We start from the raw sequence: 27,882 nt of genomic DNA on the forward strand, positions 1-27,882 counted from the left end.
TGTTTACATGTAATGTATTTTTTTTTCTTCTATACATTGCAAGGCAGGATAGGAACTTTAATGGGAGGTAGAGGATTTAGGCACAGATAGTCAACCCACAATCGTATCACTAGAATACTGTGAAGGAAGAGCTCCAAAATCATCAACTGGCCCTGATGAACCATTTACAGGACAGGGTGTTTCAGGAGGGGAGATGCCAAGGTGACCGAGGGGGACACCTTTGTGAGAAGATTACTTCAGGATGCGCCCTTGTCAGACAAGTATACCCCTGAGTCTGCCCTCGTTATCAGTCCAGAGATGGTGTGAAATGATGAGGTTGGGGTTCATCTCTTCCACCTGTGTCAGCATCATCTTAATGTCCTCATCATATGAAGATTTGTTCAGGCTGGGAGAATACAAAAAGAGAAGCTGTGTTGACTCGATACATGATTGCTGCCCTCTCTACACCCCAATGGCTAGTTCCCCTTCACTCTTTCCTGGGAGAGTTGTACCGAGGATACACAAAATCCTTCCTAGAGACTAGGAAAGTGAGCAAGAGGGGTGTGAACCATTTGTCCCTCCCCTGCAGGTCATCAGGGTCTTGGTACATGGAAGGCACTCAAATGTTCATTCTATGGAAGTCAGCTACACACACTCTAAATGTAAATATAATGTTCTTCAAACTTATGGTTGCCAGAGGGGAAGGATGGAGGGAAGGGATAGTTTGGGAGTTTGGGATGGATATGTACACACTGCTGTATTTAAAATGGAGAACCAACAAGGACCCACTGTAGAGCACAGGGAACCCTGCTCAGTGTTATGTGGCAGTCTGGATGGGAGTGGGGTTTGGAGGCAGACGGGTACGTGTACATGTATGGCTGAGTCCCTTCACTGTTCACCTGAAACTATCACGTTTGTTAATTGGCTGTACCCCAGTACAAAATACAAAGTTTAAAAGAAAAAAAAAACATAATGTTCCAAACAATATTGACTCCTGCCCCTCAAGAAATGTACTTCTGTGTCAAGACCCTGCTCTGTCCTTGATGGAAACCCTCCTGGCTCTGACCTGCGGTTGCACTTTTTCAGGCAAATTAAGTAGGAGATGGTGTTTTTAGTAAAGGAGTCATTCTTGCCTGGAGGTGGTTCTGCTTGTCAGGGGACATTTGACACCAGGAGCCTTTAAAAAAAAAAAAACTTCAGGGGATAGATACGATGGGCATTCTTTTTTAAAAGTTAATTAAAATTTTATTGGGATATACCTGACACACAACATTGTGTAAGGTTAAGGTCGCAACACGTAAGTTTGATATGTTTATATGCTGCAAAGTGATTACCATCAGAGCGTTAACGAACATCTCTACCACATCACACAATCTCTCTCTTTTGGTGGTGAAAACAATTAGAATCTTGTCTCAGCAATTTTGAAGGTTTTTTTTTTTTTTTCTTGGTGCTGGAGGGGCATGTGGCTTTCAGGATCTCAGTTCCCCAACCAGAGATTGAAGCCGGGCCATGACAATGGAAGCGCAGAAGCCTAATCACCAGACCACCATGGGAGTGCCTACAGTTTGTATTTCTGGTCATCATCTCTCAAAGGAAGTGCCCCAGGGAATGGAACGAGTGGGTTGAGACCAGAGACGCTCGACCAACATCCTGCAATGCACAGGACAGCCACCCCCAGCAAAGAAGTCTCCAGCCCAAATGTCAATGGTGCCAAGACTGCACAAACCTACGGTGGTCCCACCTCCCTCGGGGGTCACTCACCACCGAGGGAACAGCATCCACTCACCCAAGCACTTGCAGGCTGCACTCCAGACTGACCAAGGCTTCACACAGCACCGCCGCCCCATCATAGTCCAGGGTGATCCATTCCAGGTTCACGCAAGTCAGCGATTTGCAGGTGGTGAGAGCCGAGGCTAGGTCCTCACAAGAGGCAGGGCTGAGCTCGCAGGCCTCCAGCCTGCACAGGGGGACACACCAGCATAAGGTGGGCTGGCATACACACCACCTCGAGGTGCCAAGGCCATGCCTCTGAGAAGAGACATTCAGTCTGGACAAGTGGGTCTCAACTGGGGCACACAGTGTGTCTGCAGGCATCTGACACATGTGAGGAGTCCTGCTAGCCTCCCGTGGGTGGAGGGAGGCCAGAGTTACAGCTAAACTTCCCTCAATGCACACAACAGCTCACTTCCCCATCCCAGGAAGAAACCACCCAGTCCCAGGGCTTCCCTGGTAGCTTAGTGGTGAAGAATACGCCTGCCAATGCAGGAGACACGGGTTCAATCCCTGGTCCAGGAAGATCCCACATGCCATGGAGCAACCAAGTCTGTGAGCCACAACTACTGAGCCTGTGCCATCAAGCCCGGAATCCGCAACTGCTGAAGCCTGTGTGCCCTGCAGCCTGTGCTCCGCAAGAGAAGCCACTGCAAAGAGAAGCCCACGCACCGCAAGTAGAGAGTGGGACCCGCTCGCCCCCACTGGCTGCAGTCAGAGAAAGCCCGTGCACAGCAATGAAGGCCCAGAGCAGCCAAATAAACAGATAAAACTATATATGACAAACAAAACCACCAAGTCCCACAAGTCAGCCCGTGGCAAGCTGGAGCAAACCCTGGTTTCATGGCTGGCATTTTACTTAACAGTTTGCTTCAGAAACACTTGTTTTTAAACTTGCATCCCGTTCGTCCCTTTCATTCTCCAGCTTTTCTTCTTCTTGAAATAGGTAAGCTTTCCCACCAACCATGGACACTCACCCAAGTTTCTCTAATTTACACTTAGGATGCTTCAAAGCTTTACATAACTGTTTGGCACCAGTATCGTATATCTTATTGTTCCCTAGTTTCAGGGTTTTCAGTTTTTCACTGTGGATAAGAACAGTGGCGATGTCCACACAGCAAACAGAGGTGAAGTAGCAATTCATCAACCTGGAGGGAAAAAAAATGCAAATGTATCTGATCCTGAGGTCCAATCTGTAATGGCTTCACTTATGTTCACTTATTCCTGTAAAGGAAGAAATGCTCAAGTGTTCCTGAGATGATGACGATGGTGACGATGATGATGGAGATGATACCAGAGACGACGATGAGGTGATAGAGGAGACGGTGATGACGATGACGACAGATGAGAAAGATGATAGAGATGGCAATGATGATGACAGAGATGATGGAGACGACGATAGAGGTAATGATAGAGATGATGATGCTAGAGATGAGACAACGCAGCTCCTCCCCTTTCTGCCCTCTGCCCAACCCTGGGCTCCCTGCACTCTCCTTCCTGCCCAGTCTCTCCCCTCAGGGACCTCTGTTCTTGCTGGTTCTAATGCTTTTTATCCAAGTATATGCCGAGTTAACCCCCTACTTCCTTCAAGTCTCTGTATACAAAGTACGTTTTGGGAAGGACTTCACTGAATATCTCACATAATTTGATATCTCCTGTGTATCTCCTGTCTCCAAGCTCACGGCTCCTCACAGTATTGTGCCCAACTCACACAGTATGCAAGTGTGTCTACAGAACATACATGCATACATATGTACATATTGTAAATCTGATAAACGTGTATCTGTGTAGGCAAGACTGTGGACACATGTATAGACACATTTATACACACATATATGTCTGCTATGTACATATATGGAATACGTATAGAGTGTGTATATGTGTGTCTATGTTCTCAAGCAGGAATGATTTTGCTTCCTGCCCCCAGGGGACACTGGGCAGTGCCTGGGGACATTTTTTGGCTTGCCACACAGGGACAGGGTGCTACCACCATCCTACAGCCCACTGGACAGTCGCCCTCCCCAAGAAAAAACCATCTCAGCCAAAATGTCAACAGTTGACATGCTGTTGTTCTTGTTGTTTAGTTGCAAAGTTGTGTCCGATTCTTTGTGTCCCCGTGGACTGCAGCACACCAAGCTTCCCTGTCCTTCACTATCTCCCAGAGTGTGCTCAAATTGTTGACATGTACACACTACCATATACAAAACAGATAACTAACAAAGACCTACTCTACAGCACAGGGAACCACTCAGTGCTCTGTGGTGACCTGAGTGGGAAGGAAATCCAAGAGGGGATCTATGCACACACATAGCTGACTCACTGCTTACAGTAGGAACCAACACAACATTGTAAAGCAAATATACTATAATAAAAATTTTTAAAAAACCAGATGAGTGGATAAAGAAGTTGTGGTACATATATACAATGGAATAGTACTCAGCCACAAAAAGGAACGCATTTGAGTCAGTTGTAATTAGGTGGATGAACCTAGAGCCTGATATACAGAGTAAAGTAAGTCAGAAAGAAAAAACAAGTATCAAATAATATATGCACATCTTAAGAATCTAGAAAAAACAGCACTGATGAGCCTATTTACAGAGAAGAAATGGAGATGCAGACAGAATGGCCTGGTGGGCACGGTGGAGGAAGGAGACGATGGTAGGGCAAACTGACAAAGAAGCACTGACACATATAGACTGCTGCTGCTGCTGCCACCAAGTCACTTCAGTCGTGTCCGACTCTTTGCGACCCCAGAGACGGCAGCCCACCAGGCTCCTCTGTCCCTGGGATTCTCCAGGCAAGAACACCGGAGTGGGTTGCCATTTCCTTCTCCAATGCATCAGAGTGAAAAGTGAAAGTGAAGTCGCTCAATCGTGTCCGACTCTTCAGTGATCCCATGGACTGTAGCCCACCAGGCTCCTCCGTCCATGGGATTTTCCATGGCAAGAGTACTGGAGTGGGGTGCCATTGCCTTCTCCGATATATAGAGTGCCACGTATAAAACGGGCTTCCCTGGTGGCTCAGACGGGAAAGAATCTGCCTGCACTGCGGGAGACCTGGGTTCAATCACTGGGTTGGGAAGATCCCCTAGAGGAGGAAATGGCAACCCACTCCAGTATTCTTGCCTGGAGAATCCCCATGGACAGAGGAGCCTGGCGGGCTACAGTCCATGGGGTTGCAAAGAGTTGGACATGACTGAGCGACTAAGCAAGCACAACCTGTATAAATCAGATAGCTAGTGGGAAGCTGCCATATAGCACAGGGAGCTCAGCCTAGCACTCTGTGATGACCAAGGCGGGTGGGATGAGGGGAGGAGGCTAAAGAGCAAGGAGATTATATATAGAATTATGACTGATTCACATTGATGTATGGCAGAGACCACCACAACACTGTAAAGCAATTATCCTGCAATAAAAAAAATCAACTTGAAAAGGTAGACTAAAAAAAAAAAAAAATAGACACACATCTGTCAGCCAGGAAGCCCCAGAAGTATCAGGTGGGGTAACCATTGAGCCTTGCTGGTTTTTTTTCTTTTTCAGAAGACTCCATGCTTTTCCTCTCTTCCTGTTCCTTTCCTGGGCTGCTAAGAGCCAAAAATCAAAATCAAACACTGACATTCAAACAAATCCCAGCCAGGCGTACCATAACTCCTGTAGGTTGCTGCTTGGGTGCTTCACTGATTCACACAAAGTTGTCACTCCCTCATCTTTCAGGACATTTGACCCCAGGTCAAGAAAAGTCAGGGATCTGTTGCACAGAAGGACTTGGGAGAGGTAGTCACAGGCTGCAGAGGTGAAGCAACAGTGTGACAATCTGCAAAGACACACACATCATCCGTCAGTCTATGCAAGTTCTATGTTCTCATTCAGTCGCTCAGTCATGTCCTACGCTTTGCAACTCCATGGACTGTAGCCCTTCAGGTTCCTCTGTCCATGGGATTTCCCAGGCAAGAATACTGGAGTGGGTTGGCATTTCCTCCTCCAGGGGGTCTTCCTGACTCAGGGATGGAAACTGAGTCTCCTGCACTGGCAAGCGGATTCTTCACCACTGCGCCACCTGGCAGGCCCACATAAGCTCAATAGGGTACTCTTTTCATGAAACTACATGTAAAAACTTTCTTGCACTCTGTGGTCATTTAGAAAAATAAGAGGATTAAAACGTGTAGCAGAGGTGACTTCCCTGAGGGTACAGTGGATAGGAATCCACCTGCCAATGAAGGGGACATAGGTTCGATCCCTGGTCCGGGAAGATCCCACATGCCTCGGAGCAATGAAGCCTGTGAACCACAACTCCTGAGCCTGTGCTCGCAACAAGAGAAGCCACCGCTCACCGTCACTAGGGAAAGCCTGTGTGCAGCCGTGAAGACCCAGAGTGACCAAAAATAAATTAAAAAAAATTTTTAAATGTGTAGCAAGGGGAATCTAAAAAGAATGATACACATGAACTTAGGTACAAAACAGAAAGAGACTCACAGACTTAGAGAAAGAACTATGGTCAGGTGGGAAGGGATAATCAGGGAGTTTGGGACAAACATGTACACACTGCTGTATTTAAAATGGAGAACCAACAAGGCCCTACTGTAGAGCACAGGGAATGCTATGGCAGCCTGGAAGGGAGGGGGGTTTGGGGGGAGAACGGATACATGTATATGTGTGGCTGAGTCCCTTTGCTGTCCACCTGAAACTATCAGAACATTGCTAATCAGCAATAATCCAATACAAAATAAAAAGTTAAAAAAAGAAAATGTAAGACTTTAACGGTCACTTAATATAATCTCCAAATTTTCCATGACTCTACAATTATGCCTTCCCTAAATATCTCCACTTTCTGCCATTTTACATTATACTGAATTAATACCTTGCATCAAAAATTTTTGGCACCCCACTCCAGTACTCTTGCCTGGGAAATCCCATGGACAGAGGAGCCTGGTGGGCTGCAGTCCATGGGGTCGCTAAGAGTAGGACACAACTGAGCGACTTCCCTTTTCACTTTTCACTTTAATGCATTGGAGAAGGAAATGGCAACCCACTCCAGTGTTCTTGCCAGGGACGAGGGAGCCTGGTGGGCTGCCGTCTATGGGGTCGCACAGAGTCGGACACACTGACATGACTTAGCAGCAGCAAGGTTTGTTATAAATGGACTTTTCTTTTTTTTTTTATTTATTAGCCAATTGACTTTACAAAAAACTTAATGCTTTCTATTATACTATAAATTTGCCCATTTTGCAGAATTCTGACCTAGTGGAATATATTTTTAAAATCTGCACATTTGTTTAAAATGGTATTAAACATTTAAATACTAAAAATATTAACTATTTGGAAAAAAAAATAAAAGGTTGAACATTAGGGGAATGGGGTAAGGGCTATAAGAGAATTTTTCTGCTATTTTTCCAACTTTGTTCCAAGCCTAAAACTAGTTCAAAATAAAAAGTACAGAAATCGGTTAAACATTTTTTCTTTTAAAATTACTAGTGACTTTCTTGCACCTTCAGTAGTCTTTCATTTTTAAAGGAATAAAGATTCAAGTTTAAAAACAAAAAAGGTTAAATGATGTATTTTAAAGAACTCTTATATAAATGTATCCCACTTAAATTACCAGCTATTGAATATGCTTTAATTTTATTTACTGAATAATATCAGGCAAGATTTAATAGCCAAGTCCTTTCATCTTCCAATATGTAATTTCTTTTGTGCCTCTAAATATTTCTTGGTCTAAATCGTTATAGTTCAGCGTTTTCCCTTATTTTTTTTTAATAGTTTGGTTTTAATGTTTAATGTTCCTGGAACTTATTTTAGTATTGACTTTTTTATAATCTAAAAAAAAATCATCTCAGTAATAATATTCTAGCCTTCTATTGTAAATGCCACTTTGTGTGTGCATGTAATACTTATGTCTATATACACACCTGTGTACACGCACACACACAAAAGCTTTGTTTCTAGACCACCTATTCACTTCCATACACTTGGGCATGCTTGCTCCCTTCCCCCACTTTAAGGTATTCTTTTGAAATTAACACTAAGTTTCTCCTGTGGCCCCCTGGGTAAATAGACAACCCTTTCTACTGCCACCGACAAAGAGTCAGTTTGGTTTATAGAAACTCCAGGCAAGAAAGAGATGGGGACACCGGGGGGTGGGGGAGGGGTCCAGTGATAACCGAGGACTTGTGAAGCCCCACACCTGCAAGTAATCAGATGAATCCCCCGCACCAAGCACCCAGTATACCTACAGAAGCACCAACCGTCTTTTATGATAACCAGGGCACCAAGCTGGATGCTAAGGGCTAGTCTTGCTTCTCTAGAATTCATCATTCAACCCCAGGCTCCCCTGCAGGGCAAGCCCGCTTTGCTGGACCGTGGTGTGGGGGCGGTCCGCGGCCGTCCCCCCAGGCTCCCCTCCCCGACACCGACTCACAGCAGCGCCTCCAGGGCACAGTCTGGGTTCTTCAGTGCCTCACACAGCACCCGCACCCCATCGTCCTTCAGGGCATTCTCGCACACGGAGAGAAGCTTCAGCTTCTTGTTGTGGACGAGAACAGAGGCGATGTCTTCGCAGGCTTCACCCGTGATGTCACATTTCCCCAGCCTGCGGGAGAGACGGGTGGTGGGGGGCGGCCAGGATGTTTACAGGGTGTCTGGGCAACTGGCCCTGGACCACATCAGAGCCTCCAATCCAGCACCTGCCAACTCCAGACTCTTCAAAAAGCAGAGGTAATTACACCATTCTCTGCATGAATCCCTGTTGCTTTCCACTCAAATTAGAAATGCTTTCAAATTGTGGTGCTGGAGAAGACTCTGGAGAGTCCCTTGGACAGCAAGGAGATCAAACCAGTCAGTCCTAAAGGAAATCAATCCCGAATAGTTATTGGAAGGACTGATGCTGAAGCTGAAGCTCCAATACTTTGGCCACCTGATGTGAAGAGCCGACTCATTGGAAAAGACCCTGATGCTGGGACAGACGGAAGGCGGGAAGAGAAGGGGATGACAGAGGATGAGATGGTTGGATGGTGTCACCAACTCAATGGACATGAGTTTCAGTAAACTCTGGGAGATAGTGAAGGACAGGGAAGCTTGGTGTGCTGCAGTTCATGGGGTCGCAAAGAGTCGGACACAAGTTAGCAACTGAACAACAACAACAAAGCAAGCCTGTATGTTCAAACAACTCTTATGCATGGACCCTTCCTCTCCCTCCTGATGAATCTTGATAGGTGAAATTAACCAAGTGCACGTGATCTGTCAGTCATATTACTGGTGGAGAGAAGAGTGTGTCTTGGTGGATTTAACAAGTTGCTTTTGTTTATTGCTATTTCTACTACTTCTCGTTGTTCTTCCTGCTGAAAAAAAGACTGAGTCTGTTTAGAAATCCCCCAATGAGACTAAAGGCATCCCAGATAATTTTCAGGAGAAAGCAATGATTTGGGGGAAATTACTTTCCCTCTATCCTCTATTATTTGCCACATTCCAAGATGACATTTGTGATCATCCACAACCTTTCTCATTTTAAGTCTCTGTGACTGTCTTCAAGGGAAAAGAAATGGGAGTTATGGCTTTGGTAGGGTTGGTTGAGAGGAGAGTCAAGGAGAATCAGATAAGGCATCTGTGAGGTCATTCAAGTGAGCACAAAAGAAAAGATGGGACAGACCTTCTGAGAGGAAGCTTTGCCCTTGAGAACCCATCTATGCTCATCTTAGTAGGAGGTCTACCTATACTGAGATGGACGTGGTGAAACACATGAGAGACCATGGCAGGAAAGGAGATAGGTGTGTTCGATCTGCCAAGTTCACACAGGGAAAAATCTACATCACGGAGGACAACCCCAAGACTTACATGAGTTCCTCTATGTTACACATTGGGTGTTTCAGCGCCTCGCACAGCTGCCTGGCATCCATATGGGACAGGCTGCTGCCATAGAAGTTCAGGTGCTTCAAATGAGGGTTATGAAGAATGGCCTTAAATAATTCTAGGCTATTTGCCAGATTCGAAGCAAAGTTACACCTGCAGAAGAGGAAGAGACACAGTAACTCATGCAACGAAGTCCAAAGCAAGATACCTCTTATACAATTCTTCCTACTTGTCATGCTTAGGCTCCTAATATATTTTTTTTAATATCTGGTTTGTTATTGTTCAGTCACTAAGTCATGTCCAACCCTTTGCAACCCCATGGAATGCAGCACACCAGGTTCTCCTGTCCTTTACTATCTCCCAGAGTTTGCTCAAATTCATGTCCATTGAGTAGGTGATGCTATCGAACCATCTCATCCTCTGCCGCCCTCTTCTCTTTTTGTCTTCAATCTTTCCCAGATTCAGAATTTTTTCCAATAATTTGGCTCTTCTGGTTGTGTACGTGTGTGTGTGCATTAAGTCACTTCAGTATGTCTGACTCTTTGTGACTCCACGGACTGTAGCCCACCAGGATCCTCTGTCCGTGGGATTCTCCAGGCAAGAAAACTGGGGTGGGCTGCCATGACCTTCCTGTCCCAGGGGTTGAACCTGTGTCTCTTATGTCTCCTGCACTGGCAGTCGGGTTCTTTACCAGCTGCACCATCTGGGAAGCCCTCTTCTGGTTATTCCCGCCTATGAATTCTCTCTGGGATCTTCGGACATCAGGTGCTTAGAGGTCTCCTGTTTCTGCCTAGCCCCTCCACTTCTGCATTCCACCACAGATATTATAAGGAAGCCAGACTGAGCCCATGTTACATTCCAGGCACCATGTTTGTGCCTCCCTGCACTCCTAGATCTGGCAATACCTCCCATGTCCAAACAAGACTGTCTTCCCCAAGGAAAAGATCATTTTGGTCTAAAATTTTTTAAGGGTTTTTTTTTAAAGGAAACAATTTTTTAAAGTTTTCTTTAAAAAAAATAAAACAAATTAAAGAAAGATGGTATATGCCCTGGTTGGAGACCCAGGCTCCTGAGGTTGAGAAAACTGGATTCAAATGTTTGCTTTTCTCCTGGATATTCTGAAGGTTGGGTAAATTAACTTAATGGTGAAGGTTCATCACAAAACAAGTAGATCATGATGGTTCAGAAATTACCATTTATTGCCCCCTCTGATAGAGGAATGGATAAAGAAGATGTGTTACATTCCATATACACAATGGAATATTACTCAGCCATTAAAAAGAAATGAAATAATACCATTTGCAGCAACACGGATGGACCCAGGGAATGTCATAATGAGTGAAGTAAGTCAGACAGAGAATGAGAAATACTGTATGACATCCCTTATATGTGGAATATAAAAATAAATGATACAAACGAACTTACTTACAAAATAGAAAGAGAGTCACAGACTTAAGAGAATGGACTTATGGTTGCCAGAAGGGAAGGGATAGTTAGGGACTTTGGGATGGACAGGTACACACTGCTATATTTAAAATGGATAACCAACAAGAACCTACTGTAGAGCACAGGGAACTCTGTCCAGTGTTATGTGGGAGCCTGGAGGGGAAGGGGCTTGGGGGAGAATGGATACCTGTATCTGTATGGCTAAGTCTCTTTGCTGTTCACCTAAAATTACCTCAACATTGTTAATCGTCTCTACCCCAACATAAAATAAAAAGTTCTTTAAAAAAAAAAACTCTAGGTATGATGATAATTCATTTCTGTGTACACTGAAGAGGAACTGTTTTCCTCATTTTGGAACCCCAGGGTCCTTGGAAGGACATGCACATTTTCATTCACACCTTCACTCAGGTGGTTTCAGATACCTGGTCTCCTCCTTTACAGAGTCATCTGCCCCGTTTAAAATCAACAACCAATCTCTCAATTAGAAGACCACTGCTGCTGCTGCTGCTAAGTTGGTTTCAGTCGTGTCCGACTCTGTGCGACCCCATAGAGGGCATCTCACCAGGCTCCCCCGTCCCTGGGATTCTCCAGGCAAGAACACTGGAGTGGGTTGTCATTTCCTTCTCCAACACATGAAAGTGAAAAGTGAAAGTGAAGTCACTCAGTCGTGTCCGACTCTTAGCGACCCCATGGACTGCAGCCTACCAGGCTCCTCCGTCCATGGGATTTTCCAGGCAAGAGTACTGGAGTGGGGTGCCATTGCCTTCTCCGTATAAGACCACTAGTCCTCGTTTTTCAATAAACTGTATATACTGGAGAAGACTCTTGAGAGTCCAAGGAGATCAAACCAGTCAGTCCTAAAGGAAATCAGTCCTGAATAGTTATTGGAAGGACTGATGCTGAAGCTGAAGCTCCAATACTTTGGCCACCTGATGTGAAGAGCCAACTCATTGGAAAAGACCTTGATGCTGGGAAAGATGGAAGGCAGGAGGAGAAGGGGATGACAGAGGATGAGATGGTTGGATGGCATCACCGACTCAATGGACATGAGTTTGAGCAAACTCCGGGAGATAGTGAAGGACAGGGAGGCCTGGCATGCTGCAGTCCATGGGGTCTCAAAGAGTTGGACACAACTTTGTGACTGAACAACAACTGAACTGATGTATGAGCAAGTCAGTCCCCTACTTTATTTTTGACAGAGCTTGCAGAAGAAATAAAACAACAACACTGCGACGAGGTCCATTTTTTACTATCTATGCAGGATCTAGAGCAATTCATTTATGAGTCCATTTCTTTCTGTGAAATGAATAAACCACTTTCAGAATGCAAGGATCCATACATTCACTCAACCTCAGTTTAAAGAGCCCCTGGAAAACTCTGTATTTTGCTGGCTGCTGGAGACATCAGGGTCAACAAGAGAGAGATTTTTTCCCTCTTCATGGTGAATTAGTCAGAGAAACACTGTGTCTCAAGACCACCCCCAGCTATGGTGGGTTCCTAGGCTCACAAGTTTTGGTATATAGCAAGAAGCGACACTTAAGCTGAAGGAGGAGTTAAATTTAGCTTGAAAGTGATAAGCTTGTGGGGTTGAAGACAACAGGATGGCCCAGGGCAAACCAAGTTACTCAAAGTATCAGAGAAGGCCATCATCAAAAAATCTGCAAATAATCAATGCTGGAGAGGCTGTGGAGAGAAGGAAGTTCTCGGCCACCTCATGCGAAGAGTTGACTCATTGGAAAAGACTCTGATGCTGGGAGGGATTGGGGGCAGGAGGAGAAGGGGACGACAGAGGATGAGATGGCTGGATGGCATCACCGACTCGATAGACGTGAGTCTGAGTGAACTCTGGGAGCTGGTGATGGACAGGGAGGCCTGGTGTGCTGCCATTCATGGGGTCGCAAAGAGTCGGACACGACTGAGCGACTGAACTGAACTGAACTGAACAAAGGAGAACAGAATGGAGATTTTAGGTTTTAACCTAAAAACAGAGCTACCATATGATCCAGCAATTCCACTCCTGGGTATGCATCCACAGAAAACCATAATTTGAAAAGGCACAAGTACCCCAGTGCTCATAGCAGCAGTGTTCACAATAGCCAAGACATGAAAGCAACCTAAATGTCCATGGACAGATGAATGGATAAAGAAGACGTGGTCCATATATACAATGGAATCCTACTCAGCCATAAAAAGAAGGAAATCATGCCTTTGCAGCAACATGGATGGACCTAGAGATGATCACACTAAGTAAAGTGAGACAGAGAAAGACAAATACCATGTGACATCACTCATATGTGGAATCTTTAAAAAAAAAAATGATACAAAGAAACTTATTAGCAAAACAGGAACAGGCTCACAGACTTCAAAAACAAACTTATGGTTACCAAAGGGGAAAGGTCGGCGGGGAGGAATAAATTAGGAGTTTGAGATTAACACATATGCACTCCTGTTTACAAAACAGATAACCAACAAGGACCCTCTGTGTAGCACAGGGAACTCTACTCAGTACTCTGTGATGATCTGTATGGGAAAAGAATCTGAAAAGAGTGGATACATGTATGTGTGCCTGTGCGCTAAGTTGCTTCACTCTGGTCCAACTCTTTGTGGCCCCAGGGACTGTAGCCCGCCAGGCTTCTCTGCCCATGGGATTCTCCAGGCAAGAATACTGGAGTGGGGTGCCACGCCCTCCTCAAGGGATCTTCCCAACCCAGGGATCGAACCTGAGTCTCTTATGTCTCCTGCATTGGCACACAGGTTCTTGACCACTAGCACCACCTGGGAAGCCAAGATATATGTATGTATGCATGTATGTATATATGTATGTGTGTGTGTATATATATATTTTTTTAACTAATTTTGCTGTGCACCTGAAACTAACATAACATTGTGAATCAACTACAGTTCAATATAATATAAAAGTTAAATTTTAAAAATTACACAGAAAAAAGTACATTTCTGTACATAAAGGCAGTCTCTCCATTAGAGAAACATCTCCTCTCCTTGACTTCTTAGCTGTCATAAAAAGCAGTCTTTCCACCATAGAAAGAAAAGCATCAGAGAATTACTGTGATCTTCACTATGCTTCTGGTATTTGTTTTGTAAAAAGGTCATGACGAAATTGTTATAAGGATTACAAGACAGAGGAGATGGTGCATATAAAGCAACCAGCTCAGGGCCTAAGAATTGTTCTATACACACTACCCATTCTATGCTATTCTTATTATTTCTCTCTTTTATGAACTTAAGACTCTTTTACCACCTGTCCTCAGCACCTTCCTCCACCATTTCCTGGGAAACATCTATTCTCAATCCATCGGCATCCAAGCAAACATCACCAACTACCAGGACTATCTGCTCTTGGGCTTCCCAAGCAAGTTTTACATCACAGTTAAAACATCTGTGACAGAGAAACTGAAATGGGGGCCTCAGTGTAAACACATCGCTAGACCAAAACACACAGTTGTGTCACCCAGAGGTAACACCAAGTTCCCCAAAATGCCAATTCTGCTTCTGAAACAAAACAAGATTTCTCTGGGCTTCCCAAGTGGCTCAGTGGTCAAGAACCTGCCTGCCAATGCAGGAGACACAGGTTCAATCCCTGGGTCGGGAAGATCCCCTGAAGGAGGGCACAGCAACCCATTCCAGTATCCAGTATTCTCCAGTATTCTTGCCTGGAGAATCCCACGGACAGAGGAGCCTGGCAGGCTACAGTCCATGGGCTGGCAAAGAGACAGACACAACTGAGCGACTAAACAGCAACAAGATTTTTCCAAGTCAGCATGAACTCCACAGCTAATCGTCTGCACACAAGTGAGGTGATGCCGTGGGAAGGAAGGTCTGGTTCTAGGGACCAGTCACGGCAGAAAAAAGGAAAATCTGTCCTTTCTCACCCAGGCTCTGTAACCTGGCAACCAAACTTCTTGAGCGAATGTCTTCAAGTCTCCCTGTTTTCCCAGTTTGTGTCTCACTCAGTGAAACATCTTAAATCAAGGAAAGCGCTCAGAATTTGCTTTTGACACATGAGATTGTAGCTCGGGTTTTCAAAAGAAAACAGAGTGGAAAAAAATGACACCCTGCTATTGACTTAAAGAACAGGTGAAGATCCGACTTACACGAACTTGCGGAGTTTACAGACGGGTTGAGATAGCGTCCTGCAGAGAACAGCCAGAGAGGCCTCATCAAACTGACAGTTCTCCAGATTTAGCACCTCAAAGTCCTCGCTGGCAGTGAATGCTGAGCACACATCCCGCCAGAGGGTGAGCTTCTCGATGGTGCTGTGGGAAGACAAATACCATGATTCTCCCTTGGCTCCACTCAACTCACTCCTTAAACCGCTAAAAATAGGGCTTCCATCCCTGATGGCTCAGTGGTATAGAATTGCCAATGCAAGAGACACAAGTTTGATCCCAGATCTGGGAAGATCACGTGCCTTGGGGCAACTAAGCCCATGTGCCATGACTACTAAGTCTGAGCTACTGAGCCCACGTGCTCTAGAGCCTGTGCTCTGCAACAAGAGAAGCCGCCGCAATGAGAAGCCCGCACACTTCAACTAGAGAGGAGCCCCTGCTTACTACAATGAGAGAAAGCCTGCAGGCAGCAAACAAGGACCCAGCAAAGCCAAAAATAAATTAATTAATTTTTTTATAAAGCCAAAAATAGAGTTGCCATACAATCCAGCAATTTCACTCCTGGGCACATATCTGGAGAAAAGCAGATATATTCAAAAGGATACATGCACTCCTATGTTCACCGCAGCACTGTTAACAATAGCCAAGACATGGCAACGAAAATGTCCATCAACAGATGAATGGATAAAGATGTAGTGTATATACATATACACACAATGGAATATTACTCAGCCATTAAAAAAGAATGAAATAATGCCATCTGCAGCAACATGGACAGACATGGAGATTACCAAAGTAAGTGAAGTAAGTCAGGCAAGAGGAAGGCAAATATCATGGGATGTTGCTTGTATGCAGAATCTAAAATAATACAAATGAACTTATTTACAAAACAGAAACAGACTTTAAAAACAAACTTACTGCTACCAAAGGGGAAACGTAGGGGGAGAGATAAATAAGGAATTTGGGATTGACACATATATACTACTATATATGTTTGTTCATTTGTTTTATCTTTTTGATTCCACATATAAGTGAAATTGTACAGTTCTTATCTTTCTGATTTATTTCACTAAGCATAATATCCTACAGATCCATCCATGCTGTCATAATTGGCAAGATATCAATTTTATGGCTGAGTTAATATTCTATCTATCTATATCACATCTTTTTAAATTTATTTTTTAAGTAAAAGATAATTGCATTACAGAATTTGGTTGTTTTCTGTCAAACCTCAACATGAATCAGCCATCGGTCCCCTCCCTCTTGAACCTCTGTCCCATCTCCCTTCCCTCTCACCCCTCTAGGTTGGTACAGAGACCCTGTTTGAGTTCCCTGAGACCTACAGAAAATTCACAAATTGGCTATCTATTTTACATATGGTAATATAAGCTTCCATGTAACTCTCTCCATACATCTCACCCTCTCCTCCCCACCCCCGTGTCCATAAGTCTGTCCCTTATTGTCTGTTTCTCCATTGCTGTCCTGCAAATAAATTCTTTGGTACCATCTTTCTACATTCCATATATATGTGATATATATATATATATATATATATATATATATATATATATCACATCTTCTTTATTCATTCATCTACTGATGGACACCTAAGTTCTTTCCATACCTTAATAAGGCTGCTACAAACATTAGGATAGATACAAAAGTCCTCATTATGGGCAAAATAATCTGTAACTATGTATGACAGATGTTAACTAGTCCTCAGATGGTAAAGAATCTGTCTGCAGTGCGGGAGACCTGGGTTCAATCCGTCGGTCAGGAAGTTCCCCTGGAGAAGGGAACGGCAACCCACCCCAGTATTTTTGCTTGGAAAATTCCATGGGCCAGAGCAGCCTGGCACACTGCAGTCCATGGGATTGCAAAGAACTGGACACAACTGAGTGACTAACATTTTCACTTTTCATGTATGGTAAAAGATATTAACTAGACTTACTGTGGTGACCATTTCACCATATATACAAATATTAAAAATTATGCTGCACACCTGAATCCAATATGATGTTGCATGTCAATTATACATTTTTTTGGCCGTGCCACACAGCACATGGGATCTTAGTTCCCCAGTCAGGGATCAAACCCATGTCCCCTGCAATGGAAGCATGGAGTCTTAACCACCAGACCACTAGGGAAATCCCTCAACTATACATTAATTTTTTTTTTTAATGACAATGAAAGAGGGTATGTGTTTGAGAGCTAAAGTGTGAGCTGGGAGCCTGAGCCTAATGAAAGAATGCAAGTTAAAATCAGCCCAGGGATGCAAGGATTCTTCAATATTCACAAATCAATCAATGTAATACACCACATTAACAAATTGAAAGAGAAAAACCATATGATTATCTCAATAGATGCAGACAAAGCCTTTGACAAAATTCAACATCCATTTATGATTAAAAACCTTCCAGAAAGCAGGCATAGAAGGAACATACCTCAATATAATAAAAGCCATATATGATAAGCCCACAGCAAACATTATCCTCAATGGTGAAAAACTGAAAGCATTTCCCCTAAAGTCAGGAACAAGACAAGGGTGTCCACTCTCACCACTACTATTCAACATAATTTTGGAAGTTTTAGCCACAGCAATCAAAGAAGAAAAAGAAATAAAAGGAATCCAGATTAGAAAAGAAGAAGTAAAACTCTGTTTTCAGATGACATGATCCTCTACATAGAAAACCCTAAGGACACCACCAGAAAATTACTAGAGCTAATCAATGAATATAGTAAAGTTGCAGGGTATAAAATTAATACACAGAAATTCCTTGCATTCCTATACACTAACAATGAGAAAACAAAGAGAAATTAAGGAAACAATTCCTTTTACCATTGCAACAAAAAGAATAAAATACCTAGGAATAAATCTACCTAAAGAAACAAAAGACCTATATATAGAAAACTATAAAACACTGATGAAAGACATCAAAGATGACACAAATAGATGGAGAAATATACCATGTTCTTGGATCAGAAGAATCAATATAGTGAAAGTGAGTATACTACCCAAAGCAATCTATAGATTCAATGCAACCCCTATCAAGCTACCAACGATATTTTTCACAGAACTAGAGCAAAGAATTCCACAATTTGTATGGAAATACAAAAAAACCTCGAATAGCCAAAGCAATCTTGAGAAAGAAGAATGGAACTGGAGGAATCAACCTACCTGACTTCAGGCTCTACTACAAAGCCACAGTTATCAAGACAGTATGGTACTGGCACAAAGACAGAAATATAGATCAATGGAACAAAATAGAAAGCCCAGAGATAAATTCACATACCTATAGACACCTTATCTTTGACAAAGGAGGCAAGAATATACAATGGAGAAAAGACAATCTCTTTAACAAGTGGTGCTGGGAAAACTGGTCAACCATTGTAAAAGAATGAAACTAGAACACTTTCTAACACCATACACAAAAATAAACTCAAAATGGATTAAAGATCTAAACGTAAGACCAGAAACTATAAAACTCCTAGAGGAAAACATAGGCAAAACCCTCTCTGACATAAATCACAGCAGGATCCTCTATGACCCACCTCCCAGAGTAATGGAAATAAAAGCAAAAATAAACAAATGGGATCTAATTAAACTTAAAAGCTTTTGCACAACGAAGGACACTATAAGCAAGGTGAAAAGGGAGCCTTCAGAATGGGAGAAAATAATAGCAAATGAAGCAGCTGACAAAGAATTAATCTCAAAAATATACAAGCAGCTCCTGCAGCTCAGTTTCAGAAAAATAAATGACCCAATCAAAAATGGGCCAAAGAACTAGACAGACAGTTCTCCAAAGAAGACATACAGATGGCTAACAAACACATAAAAAGATGCTTAACAACACTCATTATCAGAGAAATGCAAATCAAAACCACAATGATGTACCATCTTATGCTGGTCAGAATGGCTGCTATCAAAAAGTCTACAAACAATAAATGCTGGAGACGGTGCAGAGAAAAGGGAGCCCTCTTACACTGTTGGTGGGAATGCAAACTAGTACAGCCACTATGGAGAACAGTGTGGAGACTCCTTAAAAAACTGGAAATAGAACTCCCATACAACCCAGCAATCCCACTGCTGGGCATACACACCAAGGAAACCAGAATTGAAAGAGACACATGTACCCCAATGTTCATCACAGTGCTGTTTACAGTAGCCAGGACATGGAAGCAAACTAGATGTCCATTGGTAGATGAATGGATAAGAAAGCTATGGTACATATACACAATGGAATATTACTCAGCTGTTAAAAAGAATGCATTTGAATCGGTTCTAATGAGGTGGATGAAACTGGAGCCTATTATACAGAGTGAAGTAAGTCAGAAAGAAAAACACCAATACAGTGTATTAACACATACATATGAAATTTAGAAAGATGGTAATGATGACCCTATATGCAAGACAGCAAAAGAGACACAGATGTAAAGAACAGACTTTTGGCCTCTGTGGGAGAAGGCGAGGGTGGGGTGATGAGAGAATAGCATTGAAACATGTATATTATCATATGTGAAATAGATCGCCAGTCCAGGTTCGATGCATGAGACAGGGTGCTCAAGGCTGGTGCACTGGGATGACCCTGAGGGATGGATGGGGAGGGAGGGGGTTCAGGATGGGGAACACATGTACACCCATGGCTGATTCATGTCAACGTATGGCAAAAACCACTACAATATTGTAAAGTAATTAGCCTCCAATTAAAATCAATAAATCCTTTTTTTTAAATAAATAAAATCAGCAAAGAGAAAAGACACATTGGCAAAATCTGAAAGAAATCAGGCACAATCTTCTAAGTGTGCCTTCCCAGTGGAATTATCAGGATATGCTAAAATGCTATGGGGCGGGGTGGGGGGAAGCATTGTTCTGGCAACAATAAAAACTGCTTACCTTTCAACCTGACATTGGCTCTATGAAGATGCTGAACCCTGTTTATACAGACGGAAAAACTGAAGACTCACAGTTCATGGTCACAACACTAGCAAATTGCAGTGCAAGGGCTCTAACCAATGTCTCTGACTACAAAAGTCACGTTTTTTAAGTACAGAAGTACAGTGTTTTATGAAATACCCATAGGGGGCTGGAAAGAAAGTGAAAAGCAAGACTGTTAGTCGCTCATTTGTGTCTGACTCTGCAACCCCATGGACTGTAGCCCACCAGGCTCCTCTGGCCATGGAATTTCCCAGGCAAGAATACTGCAGTTGGTTGCCATTCCCTTCTCCAGGGGATTTTCCCACCCAGGGATCGAACCCGGGTCTCCGGCACTACGGGTGGATTCTTTACCATCTGAGCTACCAGGGAAGCCTATCTGGGACTGGCACAAATATGGCATGTAGGAGAGAGGGAATTCATACATGGACTTACTTTGAGATGTATCCAGACTCATCTGGGAAGACATGTTCCATACACAGGTGAAATTTCTGCAGACTATGGCAATATTTCAGACAGGCTGCACATATTATCAGTTCCTCTTTGGTACCAATATAAATGTCAATGTCTTTGAAGAAATTCACCACTTGGGCTACAAATTCTGGGTCCTGGGTCTCAAACAAACAATTGAACAATGCCTGGAAACTCATCATGACATTATTGGGGTCATACTGACTTAAAGCGTCAAGACTTTGCATTATTTCCTGCTTTATCTCTTTAGACAGTGGAAAACCAAAGGACGTCTCCAGCCTGTGGGTCATCCTTTCAGTTGAGAACACAAACAGGAATACCGCTGTCCAGGACAAGCGGGAGTAGTGTTCACTCACGGCCCTGGTGATGAGCTGGGTCACATTTCCAATGACCGAGTGAGGTGGGTCCTTGGGGCGTGTGAACATGTAGAACATGGCGGCACAAAATTCTTGGATACAGGTATGGATGAAGGCAAGGCAGTCATCACTCCTGTGAAGAAGTTTCATATCTAACCACATCGAGGTGTCCAATTCGGACACCCCGTTCCTCCTGAGGTCCTCGGGGCAAAACAGGAACGTGCGAGTCCACATACCCTCGGCAGCCAAGGTACACAGGCTTTTCAGACGGGCTCTTCTCTGCTTCAGTGGACAGGTCTCACTTCCTGATTTGAATACTTTCGTGAAGAAAGACACGTACAAACCAGTGATGGTTTCAGAGTCCAGCTCCAGGTCTTCTCCTTTCTCCAACTGACACTTCAAGCTGGTACAGACCAGCCAACAGAGAAAGGGGCTCTGGCACAAGATGAAGAGTGAGCTCTTCTCCCTCACAAAACTGAAGGCTCTCGAGGATGCATCCTTTTCCTGGAAGTAATGGGAGAAATATAGTTTCCTTTGGCGCTCAGAGAACCCCATGAGAAAGATGCATTTCATGTGCTTCAACAAGGAGTGGTTTTTTCTCATCCCCATCTTGCTGAGTGCGAGGAGCAGAGAGCATTCTGGGAGCATCCGTTTCTGCACCAGGCTCTGCAGGACAACCTGCATGGATCGTGGCTGCTCCCAGTCTTCACAGAGGTCAGTGTTGCAATCCAAGTCAAACTTCAGTTCCTCCACGCCATCCAAGATAAAGAGGATTCTCTCTGGCTGGGAAAAGATGTCTTCAATGGGCTCTGAAGACTCAGGCCAGTCCCTGGAGAGCAGCTCCACCAGGCTCATGTCCGTCACACCATTCATTTCACGGCCCGTGAGGAAGAAGACGAATGAGAACCTGTCCCTCCATAGGTTTCCCTTGGCCCACTCCAGCATCACTTTTCTCAGAAAGGTTGTTTTTCCAATCCCTTCGGGACCGTGCAAGATCACAGTGGGTGAGGACTCTCCAGGCTTGAGGGCATCAAGGTAGACAGTGCTCAGGTGTTCGTACTCGCTCTTTGTGGTCTCTTCGTAGAAATCTTCAGGAACCAGAAGGCAGGGCTCCTTCTCCCATAGGACTTGGAATTTCTGCTTCATGTGGCTTCTATATGGGTTTATCTTCTCTGAATTAACAGGGACAGAAGAGAAGATAATTTAAAAAAATACACCCCATATTTGGTACTGAGAACAAACCCTATGGATTTACTCAAACATACATGCAAAGACTGATGTATGCCCATAGGGGACCATTTTTATTAAAGTATAGTTGATGTACAATGTTGTTCATTCCTATTGTATAGCAAACTGATTCGGTTATACTTATATATTCATTCTTTTTAATATTCTTTTCCATTATGGCTTATAGGATTTTTTTAATTAGAGGGTAATTACTTTATAATGTTGTGTTATTTTATGCTGTACAACAATGTGAATTAGTTATATGTCTCCTGCTTTGGCAGGTGAGTTCTTTGCTGCTGAGCCATCATGGAATCCCTAAATATGTGGATCATCACAGAGCACCAAGCTGAGCTCCTCGTGCTACACAGCAGCTTCCCACTAGCTATCTGTTTTACACATGGTAGTGTGTATATGTCAGTACTACTCTTTTAATTCATCCCACCCTCACCTTCTCCCAATGTGTCCTAAGAACCTAGGAATAAAACTATCACATGGCCCAGAAATCCCACTGCTGGGCATAGACCTAGACAAAAACATAATCCCCCCCAAAAAATCTACCCCAGATTTTACACAGAATATGAACACCTGGGGATTACATTTCAAACTAGAAGAACACTATCTGCACAGTCAAGAATTCATAAGCACTGCTATTTAGGGATTCCATGATGGCTTAACAGCGAAGAACCCACCTGCCAATGCAGGAGACATGGTCAATCCCTGGGTCAGAAAGACACTCTGGAGAAGGAAATGGCAACCCACTTCAGTATTCTTGCCTGGAGAATTCCAAGGACAGAGGAGCCTGGTAGGCTACAATCCATGGGGTCACTAAGAGTCCGACACAACTGAACATGTATAAAACAGATAACCAGCAAGGACCTACTGCATAGCACAGGAAACTTTACTCATTATTTTGTAATAACTTATAAAGGAAAAGAATATGAAATATATATACCTTATTTATGTACTATATAATATTTATGTATATTGTGTTTATAATACATAATATATAAATTATATGTCAGAAAGATCCCCTGGAGAAAGAAATGGCAACCCACTCCAGTTTTTCTTGGCTGGGAAATCCCATGTTCAGAGGAGCCTGAAGGGCCACAGTCTATGGGGTTGCAAAGAGTCGGACACAATTTGGCGACTGCTGCTGCTAAGTCGCTTCGGTCGTGTCCGACTATGTGCGACCCCAGAGACGGCAGCCCACCAGGCACCCCCATCCCTGGGATTCTCCAGGCAAGAACACTGGAGTGGGTTGCCATTTCCTTCTCCAATGCATGAAAGTGAAAAGTGAAAGTGAAGTCGCTCAGTCGTGTCCGACTCTTCACGACCCCATGGACTGCAGCCTACCAGGCTCCTCCATCCATGGGATTTTCCAGGCAAGAGTACTGGAGTGGGGTGCCATTGCCTTCTCCACAATTTGGCGACTAAACAACAACAAATTATTACTAACATATTTAATGTATAATATAAATTATATATTACATGGCTATACATCTGAAACTTACACAACATTATAACATTATAAATCAACAATAATTCCTTTTAAGAAATCATAATAAAGCCATGAAAACAGATAAAAGAGAATCTTGAGAGCAGAAAAATAAAATCTAAAGGAATATTGGAAGACTTTCCATGTTCATGAACTCCAATTTAAGATCAAACAGTCACTCAAAAATAAATTTAAATATATGTGTGTATATATATAAAGAGAAAAAAATTACTGGGTGATTTGTCTGGTATTTTGTCACTTTGTTTGCCAGGATTTACAACTCAACTGATGTTATTCTCTGAGGGAAAAAAAAATAGCGTACTCTCCCAGAGGAGGATGTAAAGCCCTTCAGTAAGTCAAAAATAACTGGTCCTGAATCAGATGTGTCCCTTTTGGAAACGTCATCTAACATGCGGGGACACTGTTAGGTCTGCATTTTTCTCATTTGCAAACCTCAGCGTCATGGTAAAAATGAAACGTCACACATGAGAAGTGCTTCCTGTGGGAGCGGGGGCATCTGCTATCTCCTCATCTTAGGATTCTGCCTAGTTTCTTGTGCAAATCTGGTGAAAAAGATGTGACCTGAATGGGAAAAGAACCTTTAAAAGAGTGGACACATGTACATGTATAACTGAGTCACTTTGCTGTACAGCAGACAATAACACAACACTGCAAGTCAACTCTACTCCAATAAAAAAATATTTAATCAAAAGAAGGGTGGAGAGGGTGGGACAAATGGAGAGAGTAGCATGAAAACATACACTACCAGGTGTAAAACAGATAGCCAGTGGGAATTTGCTGTGTGACGCAGGGCACTCAAACTGGGTCTGTGTGACAACCTAGAGGGGTGGGATGAGGTGGGAGGTGGTAGGGAGGCTCAAGATGAAGGGGACATGTGTATACCTATGGCTGATGCATGTTGATGTATGGCAGAAACCAACACAGTACTGTTGAGCAATTATCCTTCAATTAAAAAATAAAAAATTTTTTAAATTATTTAAAAAAAAAAGGGTGGGTCAGAAGCATCATGAAACTCCATCTCAGCAGTCCTGGTGACATAGACACTAAGCCCCAGGTGTTCAGTCATGTCCGACTCTTTGCAACCCCATGAACTATAGCCCGCCAGGCTCCTCTGTCCATGGGATTCTCCAGGCAAGAATCCTGGAGTGGGTTGCCACTTCCTTCTCCAGGGGATCTTTTAAACTAGCATTGACTCAGCTTGGAACAGAAAAATGAGGAGAAGACACTTAGATGAATGGTCTGAGGACATTATTCATCCACTCTGGCCCATGAATGACCAGAGCTGGCTTGAAATTCTACTATTTCCAAGGGTCCTACTGACCCCTAACACATTCTCAACAAATGGAGGCGTGGCTGCTAACTCAGTAATGATGTGACCTTCATTAGAAGCTCCCAGTAAACCAGCCGCCCCCGTGGGTCCCTGCCCCCCATCCCTTCCAGGACACTTACGTCGGATCTCATTCCGAGCCTTCCTCCAGAGATCATCCCGACTGATCTGAAGAAACAGATTCAGGGTCACGTCCCAGGCTAGTTTTCCCGGGTAATGCTTACTCAACAGCTTTGACACATTTTCTCGTGAAGCCTTCTTTAGTTCGGTCCACGGGATGGGCTTGAGTTTTAATTTCAGAGGTTCTTGCTTGAGGAGCTCCTTAAATTTCCAGAACTCTTCCTTTTTGAGCTCCTCCAGGTACCACAACAAGCCAAAGTCAGAAAAAAAAGATTCGGCCATCATGTCACGGGATTGCGGAGCTGGACTTCTCCAGCCGGTAGGGGGAGGGGGAAATTCTCAAAAAGAAGCAATAAGTGATATGATACCTGGGAAGAAGGGTGTCATGATGAAGTTAAACCTCAACAGATGTGAATATCATATCATGCATTTCTTGCTTTAAAATCTATCTTCCCAGCTTCAATTGGGGAGGGGGGGAAGTACCCCATCCTTTCTCAACATCCCAAAATCACGTATGTGAATTCAGTGCTAGCAACTGAAAATGTGGCTTATACTAAACCAAATTCCCTGGACTGCAAGGAGACCAAACCCGTCAGTCCTAAAGGAAATCAACCCTGAATATTCACTGGAAGGACTGATGCTGAAGCTCCAATACTTTGGCCACCTGACTCAAATAGCCAACTCATTGTAAAAGACCTTGATGCTGGGAAAGATCGAGGGCAGGAGGAAAAGGGGGCGACAGAGGATGAGATGGTTGGATGGCATCACCGACTCAATGGACATGAATTAGAGCAAACTCCAGAGATACTGAAGGACAGGGAAGCCTAGTGTGCTGCAGTCCGTGGGAGAGAGGATTGTTGTATGGCAGAAGCCAACACAACATTGTAAAGTAATTATCCTCAAATTAAAAATAGAAATAAGAATACAAATGGAAGTCTGTGTTGCTTTGTTAGCATTGTTTGTTTCATGTAGGCAAGGGTCAGCCTAAAGATGTGTTGTTAAAATAAAAATCGGAACTACCTGGGGCGGGAGGGGGGCGGGGAACAGGTAAATACCAGCAAAAAAAAGTTGAGAAACTTGGAGATTTACAGAGGGAAAGTGCTGGATACACAACCTCTCTGTGAATTTAAATGCTTTTCACTTTAGTACACCCTTGCCAAAACAAAGCGGGGAGGACCTGGCCATTTCTGGTACCCCTCTCTCTTGTCCTTTAAGCACCCCCCGACCTACAGTAAGCTCTGAGAGTGGAAAATGAAGGAAAAGAAAGATCAGAGATAAGACCTCCTCACCCAGTCTGGTCCCTGGTCCTCCTGACTGGCCATCAAGGAGCAGCTGTAGAGACTGAGACGTAAAGGCTGTGCCTGCTCCTGATTGGTCACAAAATCTCTCTCTTCCCATTTGCTGGCGTGGCTCTTGATTGATAAGTCTCAGAAGGTGATGGGAAACTGGGCTTGTTTTTCCACCTCAGGTGTGAATGATCTTGCTTCAGGAGTTGCTGGCTCCTGGATATTCATTCCCATGAAGCTGTTCACAGCTCTCTTTCTACCATCTCATCACTGGGCTGAACTGAACAGTGTTCTCTCACTACCGTTGATGGAAAGTGTGGAGACTGGTGTCGGGAACCTTCCGCTCATCCTCTGAGTGTCTAACTTCTCAGATGTGTGCTTCCCAAGGGAGCCTATGGCGTGTGTCCTCTCAACTTTCATAGCAGCACCTAGATGAAGCATTCATATATTAGGAAATCTACAAATATTCCCAAGTAAACTAGCTCTAGATGGAAAGGGCAGAAATTAGAATTAGCAAATGTCTTTTTCTATTGTGATAAGAACACTTCACGTGAGACCTACAATCTTAAATTTTTTTTTAATTTATCTACTACTTATTGAATTTTGGCCACACCCCTCAGCATGTGGGATCTTAGTTTCCTGACCAGGGATTGAACCCACAACCTCTGCATCAGAAGGTAGAGTCTTAACCAATAGACCACCAGGGAAGTCCCACTCTTAAATATTTAAGTGTCTGACACAGTATGGTTAACTATAGGCATGTTTTGAATAGCAGAACACTGGAACTCATCTCATATAACCAAGAGTTTATACACACTGAACATTTATCCCCAACTTCCTCCTCCCTCTGCCCTAGCCCTTGGAAACGCACGTTCTATTCTGGTTCTATGAGTCTGACTATTTTAGATACTTCATAGGAGTGGAATCATGCAGTATTTTTCCTTCTGTAGCTGGTTTATTTCCCTGAGCACCACGTCTTCCAGGCCCATCCATGTTTTTGCATATGGCAGAATTTCCTTCTTTTTCAAAGGTGAAGGTTCCACCGCAGGTGTCTCTTGATACCCCATTACAGTCATCATTGAGACTTGTGGGGACTTTGCCCCAGCATCACTCTTATCACCATCACCCACCATTGACAATCATAAGAGTCTCCACCAGCTTTAACATTCACTGGATGCTAATAATGCAAAAGCCCTCCAGGTAAGAGCATTTCAGGCAAGATCTGATAGTCTTCAGCCCTCTGAAGCAGGTGGTATCATTTACACCCTCCCCGCTTTTCAAAGATATGTGAGGCCATCAGGTGGAGGCCAGAGTTTAGAACATCCCTACTTGGTTAGCCTTAATTTTAACCTTTCTTCTGAGCAGCCTCCCAGGAAACATCAATCCCACTGGGAGTTTAGAGAGAGTGAGGCTGAATCAGTGGGCAGGTGTGGCTTCAGTTCAGTTCAGTCGCTCAGTCGTGTCCAACTCTTTACGACCCCAT

The 27,882-nt window shown here is 43.7% G+C and overlaps 1 protein-coding gene across 2 annotated transcripts; it reads right to left on the reverse strand.

Annotated features, from left to right (window-relative positions):
• Positions 1–26,552, reverse strand: NLRP9 (NLR family pyrin domain containing 9). Of its 2 annotated transcripts, XM_044930900.2 has the most exons (10): positions 26,403–26,551; positions 25,116–25,481; positions 20,532–22,095; positions 15,149–15,310; positions 9,576–9,743; positions 8,164–8,334; positions 5,392–5,562; positions 2,727–2,897; positions 1,766–1,936; positions 1–385 (listed from the first exon to the last, which is right to left on the reverse strand). In XM_044930900.2, exons 2-10 carry the CDS (start codon positions 25,396–25,398, stop codon positions 253–255), a joined length of 2,994 nt encoding a protein of 997 aa, XP_044786835.2. In that variant the 5' UTR covers positions 25,399–25,481; positions 26,403–26,551; the 3' UTR covers positions 1–252. The 2 variants fall into 2 exon arrangements, with proteins under 2 accessions (XP_044786835.2, XP_044786836.2); XM_044930901.2 differs by lacking the exon at positions 15,149–15,310 and having other exon boundaries at positions 26,403–26,552.
• Positions 26,553–27,882: the final 1,330 nt, after the last annotated feature.

Source organism: Bubalus bubalis, chromosome 18 (genome assembly GCF_019923935.1).
Source record: "Bubalus bubalis isolate 160015118507 breed Murrah chromosome 18, NDDB_SH_1, whole genome shotgun sequence".
NCBI lineage: Eukaryota > Metazoa > Chordata > Mammalia > Artiodactyla > Bovidae > Bubalus > Bubalus bubalis.